The following is a 12,913-nucleotide window of genomic DNA, read 5'->3' on the forward strand; positions in this document are numbered from 1 at the left end:
ACCTATAGCTGACACCTGTAGATTTGCGCTGACAGAAGCCGTCCTATACGGCAGCCGCCTGAGACAATCGGCCGACAGCCCGGTTCAGCATTGCACCGATCTCAGCTATGCAGAGGCAGCTGGATGATTCATGTGTTGCATACTCAGAATACTGGCGTTTCCTACAGAGGGGCACTAACTTGCAGCAACGAGAGACTGCCCATGCGCAGACTGCACAACTCTGCTGCAATCTTTTGAATGTGTCCCCTATTGGAAATGTCCTTAGCTATTTCTTCAATTGATATAACAACCTAACCGTCCTAGGGATTGCGACGCGCGTGGCCTGTGTAAGAGCAAAATGCCCCGTCGATGAGGCCCTCTCAAGAGAGGGCCTGGGCCCCATGGACATCGTGCCAAGGAGCAGCGTCGAGGTGCAAATGACTGCTCTCGCTAACGGGGTGCATTAGGGGCCAGGCATTCCAAGGGCCCCCCGACCCCGGTCATGGGATGAGAACATTCCAAACGTGCCTCTCCCTCTCCCTGTGCGGGCAAGCGCACCGCGAAACGGCTTGAAGGCCGCCCCTCCGCTGCCTCTCCTGCCTTGCAGAGGGATGTTCTCGAGGCAATCCTGAAGGCGCTCCCTTGGCACGATGCCAGCCTGGCAAACGCCGTGAGGGAGTCCCTCCACGCACACGCACACGCACACGCACATGCAAATGGGACCGGAAACGGCGTGTCCCATGCCCAGCCCGCTGCGCTGCCCGGCCCGGGCCGCGAAGAGCGGGTAGGTCCAGGAGCTTGGCCGGATGTGCTTGGGGCGGCCGTCGGCCTGAGCCGTGTTTGGGCTGTGAGGAGAGGGCTGCGTTGGCAACAGGTGACCCCCCCGCACAGTCGCCGCTAGTGCGTCATAGAAGGCCAGAGCTCAGCTTACAAACCATGATGCGCTGATCTGTGTGGTTTATTCCTTGGTGTGCTTCTGCAAATTTAGGAGGATCAGGCAGGCCGCCGGGCGACGCGGGGGGCAGCTGCAGCCGGTGCTACTGCCGCTACTGCCGCCGCTGCAGCTCCCCAGCCTCCGCCCCGGTCGCACCCCCCGGGGCCGCACGCGTTCACCCCGGGTCCCCACGGGGCTCTGCAGCTGGCGCTGTCGCACTTGACTGGCGTGCCCGGGCATCTGGCGGGTGGGTGGCGAAGGGCCGGGGAGTGGGAAGGCCGAGAGTGGCGCCATCGGCGAGGGTACAGCGGGCCGATAAGCTGGCGTAGCTCGCATCACATCGCGGCAAGGAGTGTGCGCGGTTCATGTAACGGTCTGCATTCATGGGTATCAGGGTTAGTCAACACAGAGAGAGCAGTACGGCCATGCCGGTACCGACTTCCTTTCTTGCTGCGTGTGTGTATCAGGTGTGGCGGAAGGCCAAGTCTCCAGTGCGTCACTCACGCTGTCTGTGGCACTGGCGGCCGCCGCCAATGGCAGCCTGCCGCTGCCGCTGCTGCAGCTGGTGTCGCCGTACAGGTGTGTGCGTGTATGTATGTGTGTGCGTGTTTATGTATGCCCTTTTGCACTCGTGCACCTGGGGAAATAGGGAGGAACCCCAGGCGTGTGGGGTGGGCGCTTTTCTTCTTGACTTCGACATGCCCCACGTATTGGAGGCGCGCCTGGTGGGCTGGGCTCTCGCTGCCCGCCCCTCCATGCCATCACGCGCTCTGCCCCTCTGTCCCCCCCCCGCACCCACCCACCCATCCCGCCGCTTCGTCTCCCCGCCCATGCCGCGGCCGACCCATCTCACGCCGAGCCCATGTACTCTTGCCACTTAACACTGCCGCCCTCCCTCCTTTCTCCCTCTTTCTTCCTTTGTCAAGCCGCGCGCGGGATCCCATAGCCTTGTACTGCCCTGCTACGCTACTTCCACGACTTCTACTCATACTCGCCGCCTTGCCATCCCCCACATGTCCGTCGCGCCCGGCTGCTGGACGCTTCTACCTGGCGCTTCCTCGTTCACATCCAGGTGAGTATGTTAGTATAACCTTGCAACTAGTTGGGCGACGGGGTCCGCGCGCGGCTCGCACTGTTGACATGACTTCGGAGCTGCTCTGGACTGCTCCTTCCACCTGCCGCTACACTGCCCAAGCCCGCCCGACTACATACGGTGATGTACAACGACGCGCTTTTGCAGCTGCAGTTCTCCTTGCCGCGCGACTGTTTCCTTACGGGATTGGTTCAACGTTAACCCCCCCCCCCCACACACACACACATGAGTGGCTTTTCCCCATCCCACCACCCTCTCGTCTTGATTAATCATGCATGGACCCTCCCCATCTGGCTGATGTGCCGTGCAGGGCCCGACTAGACACTCTGGGCCACGTGGGCAAGGGCGGGTTTGGCAGTGTGGTGGCCGTACGCAGGTGGGTGGCACAGGAGGCGGCGGGAAGCGGCGGGGAGGGGCCGGCGGCGGGGAGGGGCGGTGGCGGGAGAGGTTTGGGAAAAGGCTGGAGGGGAGAGGCACCCGCGCCGCGTCGTGCAGCCGTCGTGTGTTCAACGTGCCCTGGCCCCGGCCCCGCACTGTGGCTACCGGGACTCCGATCCTTTGGCCCCACCTGACCACAACGCCCGTTGGACCTTCCAGGTGCCCCGCTGCGCACACGCGTGCATTCCCGTGTTCGCCTCCCTCGCCTTCTCCTGACTGGTACCCCTCTTTCCTCCCCCTTAGTTACTGTACCTGGCTACGCCTTCACTTCTTAAACAATCATGAATGTAACCCCTTAACGCAGCATAAATGTAAACCCCCACCCTCCTCTCCCCACCCCTTGTAGCCGGCTGGACCAGCGGCTCATGGCTGTCAAGGCCGTGCACTTCCGCTCCGAGCTGCCGCCCTGGGCGCCGCCGCAGCAGCTGGAGGCGCGGCACGCCAAGCTGCTGCGAGAGGTGAGGCAGCAGCGCCGCCACCAGTGGACGAGCCGGGTGGATTGTGAGGTTCGACTCGCCATTCCCAGTTGGGGCCATGAGGCGATACTGTGCCGATGCGAACGATGCGGACGCTTCCTCCTTGTCCTTGCCTGTCACACACCACACATCCTTTCGTGCTTTCATAACTCTATCATAGCACGGGTGGTACACGCCTTGTGACAAATAAGTAACAAACATTTTCTTCGGTTTACAACACAACGAACGCACGCACAGGTCCAGACGCTGGCTTGTCTAGAAGGCAGCCCTCACGTGATCCGCTACTACAGCGCCTGGATCGAGCCGGCCTGGGAGAAGCTGGGGCAGGTGCTGGCGCGGGAGGGGCACGTGCCCGCGCCGGCCGCGGCGCCGGGGGCGGCGCCTGGGGCGGCCATGAGCAGCAGCGGTGTGGGGACGGGAGGTGGTTTTGCGGCGGCGGCGGCGACGGCAGCGGATGATGCGGGAATGCGGGCCGGCATGGCCGGGGAGGCGGCGGCGGCGGCGGGTGCCGGTGATGTGCGGCCGCTGCTGGCGGCGCTTGCGGCGGTGCAGGCGGCGGCGGGTGCGGCGGCGGCGGATTTGGCGGCAGCGGCTGCTGCAGGCGGCGGTGTGCACCGCTCGGACGGGCCAGGCAAGTAGCACTTTAGTTCCCACTAGTTCGCAGGTCGATGCAGATGACTTAAAGCGACTGAGCTTACGTTCTGATTTGAACCAACGTGCAGGAAGCGGCGGCGGCGGGGTTGGCGTTGGTGCGCCGGCAGCCAAATCAGCGGGCTCGGCGCCCGCTGCCATGCCGCGCGTCGCCAGCGGCACCAGCATTGCCAGTGGCGGCAGCGGCCGCAGCGGCGCCGGTCTCGCGCAGCGGCGGGCGCACACATGCCAGATTCGGGAGCTTGGCAGCGACTCGGACGGCGACGACGGCGAGATAGACGTGGCAGGGGACGGGGACGCGCATGGGACAGCGGCGGGCGCTGCAGGAGGCGATCACATGCGTGGCGTTGGGGCTGGGGCAGTCGCGGGGAAACAAACGGCCTCAGCCTCCACCGCCGCCGCCGCGCTGCTCGGCGCGGCGCCTGGCCGTGTGTACCTCCTGGAAGGGCCGCCGCCGCCGCCAGCAGCAGCAGCAGCAGCGCAGGCAGAAGGCGGCGGCTTGCCTCCGCGGCCGCCGCGCGCCGTGGCGCCTGGCGGGCGCAGCTCTTTGCAGCCGCAGCCGCAGCCCATTGTGACTCTGGCTCCAAGCAGCACCGAACCCAGCCGCAGCCTCGGCCGCGGCCTGAGCCGCACCGCCTCAGCAGCCACCGACGCCTCCGCCTCCGCAGCGGCCGGCGCCGGCGCCGGCTGCGTGATCACCCCCTGTGACGACACAACGAGGGGCAGCTCCACAGCGGGCGTGCGGAGCGGAGCGGCCGGGGCCCGGCAGGGTGCGGGGGCCGTGGGCAGCCTATGTCTGCCAGTGGCGCGGGAGCCAATTGTGACGCTGGCCAGCACGCCCACCAACAGCGCCGCGAGCCATAGCTACATGGAGCACGCCGCGGCCTTCCACACCGCCGGCAGCAGCAGCCGCGGCGGCGGCGGTGGGCAGCACTCGCATGATGCGGATCCCGGCAACGGCGCCGGCCGCGGCCCTCACCACCATATCTACCACCAGCACCAGTACCATCCCCAGCACCACTCGGGCAATGGCAATGGCCACGGCCACGGTCCGCACCACCCGCACACGCAGCACACGCAGCGCAACAGCCGCAGCCGCGGCGCCACAGGCGGCCCGCTAGGAGGCGGTGCAGGCGTTAATGCTGATGGTGCGGCGGCTGGTGGCGGCGGCGCTGGCGCTGGCGCCTTCTCGAGTGGGCGGGGTGCTTGGGGCGGCGCTGGGCTTGGTACGGGTGCCGGCGGGGCTGCTGATGCTGGTGGCGGCGGCGGCTGCAGCAGCCTCGTGGTGGGCTCCGTAAACTCCTGCTCCGTGCTGTCATCGTCTGTGGAGTCCATTCGCGTGCCACCCGGCTTCAGCCACAACCGCGGCCTGGGCGGGCCGGCGGGGCGCAGCAGCAGCAGCAACAGTCCGGAGCGGCGCCAAGCCGGCGCCGGCACCGCTGCCGCAACTGCAAACGGCAAGCCAGGCCCTGGCATGAATCGCCTTAGCTGCAGCGGTGGCAGTAGCGGCAGCACCAGCGGCGGGAGCGGGAGCGGCAGCAGCGACGGCTCCGATGTAGACGGCACAGGGACGGAGGCTGGCCAGCTGCGCCGTCGTGACGCCGGAGGGATGGGCAGGTGGCCTGCCGTGGTTGGACCTGATGCGCGGGGGCTGGCACCGCCACTTCCGCGCCTCAGCCCATTCTGGAACCAGGGCACAGACGACTCCGCTGGCATCGATGGCACCGCAACAACCGCTACAGAAACAGCAAACGACAACACGGCTACGGCTACGGCTGCGGACGTCACGGCCACACAGGGCGAGCACAGCTGGACCTTTGACAGGGCCGATAGCCACGCGCCTGACATGGGTAGGGCAGCTGGCGCGGAGGCCGGTGTGGCCACGGCTGGAGCGGCTGGCGGCGGGGCTGGGCGCAGGCAAGGCGGTGGGCGCGGTGCTGCGGCTGCGGCTGCGGTTGCGGCTGCTGCTGCGGCTGCTGCGGTAGATCACAGCTGGACGTTTGGCCGGACCGGGCCGGAGGGCCTGGCTGATGAGGAAGAGGAAGAGGAGGAGGAGGGCAGCGAAGACCTGGATGAAACGGATGACGCAGACGAGATCACGGAGAGCGAGGGTGAGACGGCTGGCGATGAGCCGACTGAGACAGCCACCGCCACGGAGGTCACAGGCGGTGCGGAGCGCAGCTGGACGTTTGACCGGTCCGCAGCGCCGCCGTTGCCGCAAAGGCAGCAGCGGCCTGCAGGGCACCGCGCCGCGGCTCCTGAGGCGGCTGCTGTTGAAGCCAACGGCGGCCGCCGCCGCGGCGGCGGCGGCGGCGGCGGCGTCGCTGTGCTGTTCGCACCACGCAGGGGCAGGGGCAGCGGCAGCAGCGATAGCGACAGCGACAGCACTAATGACGACGATGACAGTGAGGAAGACGAGGTGACGGAGGCGACCACCGCTTCCGCCTCGGCGGGCGCAACCGGCATTTTCGACATGGACGATGCCACCCGCTCCGCCTCGCTCACGTCACGTAGACAGCGGCAAAGGCGCGGCGACCCGGCGCGGGGTGGAGAGGCCTGGAGTGGCAGCAGTGACGAAGGCGAGAGCGGGAGTGGGAGTGGCAGCGACACGGAGGGCGAGAGCGTGAGTGGCAGTGCCCCAGGCAGCGACAGGGGCAGCGGGAGCAGGCGTGGGCGCGGGAGCGGCAGTGGGAGTGACAGCGACGGCAGCGGTATGAGTGACGCAGCCGGGAATAGGTACAAGCACATGAGCATCATCTTGGCGCCGCGCGTGGGGCCGTTGGTGGCGTCGCGACACGTGCACCGCCACCCGCACCCCAGCGCCGACGGATACGGCAGCAGCGGAGGAGGAGGAGGAGGCGGCGGCGCCCGCGCCGGCGGGCGGCTGCGGCAACAGCCCGTTGTAAGTAGTCCCGCCAGCGATGAGGCCAGCCCGCCGCTGTACGGCCCGCAGCCGCGGCACGGCGGATTGGCGCGCCACGCGGCCCGGCAGCGGCCGCGGCAGGCCGCCGCCGCAGGCGCCGCCGCCGCAGGCGCATACGCAGGCGTGCGGGGCGGGCCGGGCGGCGGCGGCCGCGCCGGGCGCGCGCAGCCGCATTTGGGCGGCGGCGGCGGCGGCCCGGCGGCGGCGGCGGCGGGAGCGGGTCACCAGCTGGCGGTGTTGTCGGGGCGGCAGCGCAAGTGGCCGTACACGTTGTACATCAGCATGGAGCTGGCGGTGGGGCCCACGCTGACGGGCTGGCTGCAGCAGCGCGCGGCGCGGCTGCGCGGCTGCGGCGGCCACCCCGGCCCCGACGTGTCCGTGGAGCGGAGCATCTTCCGGCAGGTGCGTGCGTGTGCGGCGCGTGTGTGGCATGCGTGTGGCGTGTGTGCGGCGCACGGTCAACGCGCGAGGAGAGGAGAAGGGGGTAGAGGAGAGGCAACCTAGGGTTGGAAATGGATTTTCTGAATTGTGGCGTGTGTGATACAAGTAACACGAGATAGGGAACACGCAGACTGTGCATGCAATGCGTTGCGCCGGCCGCGCGCGCGCTCGCGGCATTGCCTTGGCTACTAAACTAGCCGAATGATGCGTGCGTGTGTGTTGTTCCTGGTGGTGCCGCAGGTGGTGATGGCGCTGGCGCACGTGCACGCCGCCGGCATCATACACCGCGAGTAAGCCCCGCAAGAAGAAGGGTGTCATGGACTGCGTTGCTGCTGCTACTGCAGCTACTGTTGCTGCTGGCCCGCTGGTCTGCACATGCACGCTCGGCATCTAAGCTCACATTGCTGCTGCCCCACCTCCCTGCTGCGCCTGCCGCCCTCGTGCAGCGTCAAGCCGGCAAACATCTTCCTGGTGCCCATCCTGCCAGCCGGCGCCGCCGTGAGCCCCGCACCTGTACCCGCACCCGCACCCGCACCTGCCGCCAGCGGCGCTAGCGGCGGTAGCGGCCTCGCCTATGCCGGCGTTGCGGCGGCATGGGGCTCGGCGTCAAGCGATGGCAAGGCAGCCACCAGTGGCGGGAGTGCCAGTGGCGGCGGTGGCGGCGGCGCCCGGGCGGCGGTGGCGGCGGAGCAGTACCTGGTCAAACTGGGCGACTTCGGACTGGCAGTGGACCACTCGGTGAGAACTGAGAAGACTGGGAAGCTGTACCCATGTGTGAGCCACGGAATGCTGATGCGCGATTTACTAAACCCAGACACGCACCATGGCACGCACAGGTTGCGTGACGGCGCGTTTGCAGGGCAAGCTAGCGGACTGCTGCACGCACCCTCCTCCGCCAGCACCACCTCTTCCTTCCTCCTACTTACTAACTCTCCCACCTGCGGGGTCTGCACAGGGCGTCTCGGCTCTGGGCAGTGCGTCGTCGCTGTCATCAGCCTCCTCCAACGACCTACCCGGCGCCAGGACCACCAACATCACCACCGCCGCCGCTGCAGGCTCGACGGCGGCCGCAGGCGGCCGCGCCGCAGGCCCGTTGCCGCGGCCGCCCTCGCTGCCCTTGCTGCCGCCGTGCCCGGTGTCTTCCTCGGACGCAGACGGCGGAGCACCCGAGTCTCCTCAGTGTCCAGACGCGCCGTGTGTGCCGTCGGGCGGCTACGTGTCTGCCTCGGCGGCCCGCACCTCCGGCATCGGCACCGCGTCGTACAGCGCACCCGAGCAGCTGGGTGCTGCTGGGAGTGGCGGCCACGGCGGTGGTAATGGCGGTGATGGTGGTGGCGGCGCGGCACGGGGTGCTGAGGGAGCAGGGGGTGGCGGCGGTGGTGGTGGCGGTGGCGGCTTGACGTTCTACTCCAGTGCAGTCGACATCTTTCCGCTCGGCCTCATTCTAATGGAGCTGTTCTGCGTGCATGAGACAGGTGAGATATCAGGCGAGTTGCGAGTTGTCTTGATGTTACGTTGTGTTGGCCGCAGCTCGCTTGACAGATGCCACCTCCCTATCTGGCATGACTGCAGGCATGGAGCGCGCGACGGCGATGCGTGAGGCGCGTGCGGGGGTGCTCCCGGCCTCACTGCTGCGAGCCTATCCCGCGGAGGCCCGCCTGGCCGCCGCCTGCCTGTCGCACCAGCCGGAGCGCCGGCCCACTGCTGTGCAGCTGCTAGCAATGCTGGATCTGCTGTGGGGCCGGGCCGCAGAGGTGCCGGGGGCTGCGGTCGCCGCCGTCTCGGCCGCAGCAGCAGCGGCGCCCTTCGGCGCCGCGGCGGTGGCGATTACGGAGGTGTGCGATGGCGCCAGCGGCGCCGGCGGCAGCGGGAGTGCCGCCGTCGGGGCGAGGCAGGTGGCTGCCAGCAGCGGCGCGGCGGGTGGGGATGGCAGCGGCCGCGGCGGCTCGATGGCTGGGGCAGCGGCCCCTGGACCGTCTGGCACCTGGGGCGTCTCTCAGGGGGTGGCGGGCTGTGCAGCGGGCAGCGAGGACGGTGCCGCTGCGGCAGTTGCTAAGGAGCAATGCGGCGCGCCGCCCACTGCTGCCGCTTCGCGAACACCTGCAGGGCGAGTGGAATCACCTGGGGCGGAACTCCTCCCTCGCTCCGTGTCCGGTCCCGTTCTACCCTGGCGCAACGCCGGGCACATGCCGCTGCTGCTGCCCGCGCCAATTTCGGAGTCCAGCGCTAATTCTACCTCTCCCAGCGCTCTCCCAGCGGATGCAGCAGCTGGATCAAAAGCTACTGCTGTTGTGGCTGCAGCACCGATTGCAGCAGCAGCCGTTCCTGTGGCTGCTGTTACAGGCACTGCAGGGGGACCCCAGCCGCCGGCCGCTCAGCCCCGGCCCTCTCCATTCATGGCGCTGCGCAGCGCGGCTGCTGCGGCTGCCACAGCTGCTTCCGTGGCCGCTGTGCATCAACAGCAGCAGCAGCAGCAGCAGCCGCTGTCTTCGCCGCTCCTTCACGGCCTTGCGCGCCGCGTGTCTTCGGTGATTATCACAGAGCTCGGCGCCGCAGGCACGTGCCCGCACAGTCCCGCCTCCGCGTTCGCCGGCGCATCGGTTGGGGCCGCCTCCGTCTCTTCCGCACTGGCACATGTGGGCGACGACGCGGGCACGGCCGCTCAGCACGCAGGTTGCAGTAGCACCGGTCGTAGCGGAAGCAGCAGCGTCATCGGCGACGGCTGTAGCAGCCGCGAGGTGCAGACGGTCCTGACATGGGTGACAGGGGCACGCGCGTGTCAGCTGTTGGCTGGGCCGCCCGTGGATCCATGTGCACTGGTGGGGTCGGAGGGCTTTGGATCCGAGGGGCTCTGGACCTCGGGCGCCGGCGTGCCACAGCACGGGTCGGACGCTGGCGGCGGCGGGGTTGCGGCACCTTGCGCGAGCGAGGTACGCGACGAGGCGGCATTGCTGGAGCGGTTGAGGCAATTGGAGGCAGAGGCGGCGGGAATTCGTGCGCAGCTGGAGCGACGTCGCGGCGAGGGGCCGTGATGATGGCTGTAGCGGCAACGCTGGGGTGTGTTTCTGGCTGGTGGAATGGTGGCGCTGCAGTGGAGGAGTTGCGAGCTTTGGAATGGACAGCAGGATGCTACTTGTGGCAATGGACCTGTGCGTTTGAGATTTGCTGTTCATGCCAGAGGGTTCAAGGTTGGCACAGAGTGAACGGCCATGTTCGCCACTGATGCAACAAACGAATGGAGGGGAGACTGGCGCGCGCAATCGCGGTACTGTCAGACAGTGGTGTCAGCTGTGACACTAGTGGGGTTGACCGTGTGGGTGGGCAAACGCGCAAATTTGTACAGTGCGCGGGTGCTTAGACTGGGTATCAAACTAGGGCATATTAGCATTACTGTAGGTATGTCATGCACGAGTATCAGGCAGATGTTCTGGTGGGGTCAATATAAAATCGTGCCAGTTACCACGAATTTCCCCTGCAATGCGACTTCTCCATTACTACTCACTTGGTCGTAGCTCTAGCGCGGTCGGTGCAATGACGACGTGACACGATTTGCACCCTTTTTGTTATTAGTCTGCCATCTGCATAAAATCCTCCATGCATGGCATGATTGGCAACCATTACTATTGTAATGAATCAGCGGCACTGGAACGAGCTAGCTACACTTCAGGGGTAAACCCAGGTAGGCAGGTACACTTAATCGGCCCCGTGCCCATTGACATGTGCAATGACCGCATGCCAAGTGCGGGGATGCACCCTTGGGTGTGCCCCGGCGTCCCGCACGCCATCAAGCCAGCTGTCACCGGCTTGCCGGAGGCTGTGGGCAAGGGGCTTGCACAGGACTTGCTCTTCCACTTCCCAGCCGCTGCCTTCCAGCCACCTGCCAGCCACCGCCACCCAGCCACCGCCACCCAGCCGTCTCGCTGTCTCGCAGCCGCCGCCGCTGGCGCTCAGGCGAAGCCCTCCTCCACCAGCTCGGTGCCCTGCAGCGTGATCCTGTGCCGCTGCCCCGAGCCGCCCGCCACGCGGCACCTGCAGCCGCACAGGGGCTCGGCCGCTTCAGCAACCCGCATGGTTTGTCAACCACCCACACGTCGTCGACTTCCACAGCTACCTAACAGCCCCATGCAGTCCGGCTCCTGGCGCCAAGTGAGCAATACTGTTGATCCGATGTGAAGCCACATGCACGCGACCGCATCAGCTGTGCGCTAATGCGGCGCTGGCGTCTGGCCCGTCCCTTGTGCGGCCGCCGTGTTCCGCCCTCGGCCCAGGTGTCGTGCAGTCGTCACTCACCACGACACACTCACGAGCACGGGCTCCGGCCCAATCTGCTCGAACTCGAAACTGAAGCCGCCGTACTGTCCGTTTTGCACATTGCAGTTACCTGATACGGCAGCGCGCACGGTGTCACGTGCGCTTCGGTACGGCGGGCGCATGCCCTCTTAGCTGCCGGTACAGCCTTGGGCAACAGGGCCTGTCGCCCTCTGTCGCCTACCCTAGGGCGGCGGGCTATGGCGCTATGGCGCCTCGGGTTGACACCAACAAACCACCGCCCCCACGGCACCACCCGCCATCCTCAAGCGCCACCTGCTCCCTCGTGCCACCTGCAGCCCGACCGCCCCCCGCCCCCCCGCCACTTCTTAAATAATCATGAATGTAACCCCCCCCCCCCCCCACACACACACACACATTGACACGCGCGTGTGCGCGGTCAAGTGCGCGGTGCTGAGCCTTACATGCCGGGCACGGGCACGTACTGCTGCTCCATATTCTGGTTGGGCTTGCGGGTCACGGGATCCCAGTGCTTGTCCAGGTGCGCCTTGAGGTCGGGCAGCTGTGTGTGTGTGTGGGCCAAGGCAAGAACGTGCAAAACGCCCAAGGTCGTGTTTGCGCGCCGACAGGAGGCTGGATCGCCGACGATGAGGATGACAGCAGGGCGGCAGCGCAACATGCGACGGGGCAGCAGCAATGCAGCAGGTAGGCATACGGGCCCATAACTAGCACCGGGCCCGCGACGGGTCCCGCCGTGCACGAAAGTCACGAGACACTAGCACCAGAGGCTCTGCGCCTCACCCCGGTTTGCCGCCACTCTGGAAAGGCGGGCAGCGCGCCGCAGCGGTGCTCTATGAGCTCGTGGAGTAGCTTCTGAACATGCATGTGGAGGATGACAGGGGACATGACGTGGGAGCAACTTGAATCATCACGGGAGGCCAGGGCAAGGGGGCCGCGTGTCGGGCCGCACGGGGCCCAGGCCTGTAAGACGAACCTGGATCTTTTGCAGTGCCTCGGGCGGCACCAGCGATTCATCATCTCCATCAAATAGGACACCCATGTTTCGTTTACGGTGTTTGGAGTGCACGCAAGCCGTGCCAACGAATGTTCGGAATCGAGCGACAAGCTTGGGCTGGTGGATTACAAGAAAGCAATGTGTAGTATTGGCTTTAATAATATAGTTTTGTCGCCTGGTCCTTGCACTGAGATGGCTGGGTAAAGCGGAAAGCTCACGGAAGCGACACTGTCGGTGCCCGGGACCCACGGACATATGCTCTAGTGGAATACTTAAGCCGTTTAAAAGCTGTGGAATCTATCTTATTTACATTGTGGCAAAGGCTGTCACATGAACAGCTTTCCTGACACGGTGACCCTTCACCGATTGCGACCGGCCTGCACTGGGTTGGTCCCACGCCAGAAAACTGATTCTTCGACACGCCTCTGTAAATGCCAACGCATGGGCGGCATGGCTCATTCCATTGAATCTACGGTCACACATTGTCCTGATCAGTGTTCTGGCAGACCTCGAATACTCACAAGTCTAATTTGTGGTACCTCACTGTATGCAGCTGAGCGAATAGCAAGAAGGGGGGACCCCCTTCATCGTGTATCACTTTCCACCCAGCCCTACCCGCCCAACGCGCCCATTCCAACCCGCCCATCAGCCACCCACACTGCCCCAAGTTGTTTGCCATCTGCTGGGGTCTGGG

The 12,913-nt window shown here is 66.3% G+C and overlaps 2 protein-coding genes across 3 annotated transcripts; one reads left to right on the forward strand and one right to left on the reverse strand.

The window, feature by feature from the left end:
* Positions 1 to 2: 2 nt before the first annotated feature.
* CHLRE_17g726950v5 (uncharacterized protein) lies at positions 3 to 10,174 on the forward strand. Its single transcript, XM_043072360.1, has 12 exons — positions 3 to 410; positions 587 to 763; positions 968 to 1,160; positions 1,381 to 1,492; positions 2,317 to 2,382; positions 2,791 to 2,902; positions 3,158 to 3,551; positions 3,643 to 6,896; positions 7,176 to 7,225; positions 7,382 to 7,673; positions 7,891 to 8,410; positions 8,508 to 10,174. The coding sequence occupies exons 1-12, from the start codon at positions 381 to 383 to the stop codon at positions 9,965 to 9,967; spliced, it is 6,660 nt and encodes a 2,219-aa protein (XP_042914819.1). The 5' UTR covers positions 3 to 380; the 3' UTR covers positions 9,968 to 10,174.
* A 2-nt stretch (positions 10,175 to 10,176) lies between these two features.
* Positions 10,177 to 12,752, reverse strand: CHLRE_17g726983v5 (uncharacterized protein). Of its 2 annotated transcripts, none has more exons than XM_043072361.1 (5): positions 12,199 to 12,752; positions 12,006 to 12,077; positions 11,669 to 11,766; positions 11,226 to 11,348; positions 10,177 to 10,964 (listed from the first exon to the last, which is right to left on the reverse strand). In XM_043072361.1, the coding sequence occupies exons 1-5, from the start codon at positions 12,262 to 12,264 to the stop codon at positions 10,883 to 10,885; spliced, it is 441 nt and encodes a 146-aa protein (XP_042914820.1). In that variant the 5' UTR covers positions 12,265 to 12,752; the 3' UTR covers positions 10,177 to 10,882. The 2 variants fall into 2 exon arrangements, with proteins under 2 accessions (XP_042914820.1, XP_001697262.1); XM_001697210.2 differs by having other exon boundaries at positions 12,199 to 12,512.
* Positions 12,753 to 12,913: the final 161 nt, after the last annotated feature.

The sequence above is a fragment of the Chlamydomonas reinhardtii genome, chromosome 17 (genome assembly GCF_000002595.2).
Source record: "Chlamydomonas reinhardtii strain CC-503 cw92 mt+ chromosome 17, whole genome shotgun sequence".
Taxonomy (NCBI): domain Eukaryota; kingdom Viridiplantae; phylum Chlorophyta; class Chlorophyceae; order Chlamydomonadales; family Chlamydomonadaceae; genus Chlamydomonas; species Chlamydomonas reinhardtii.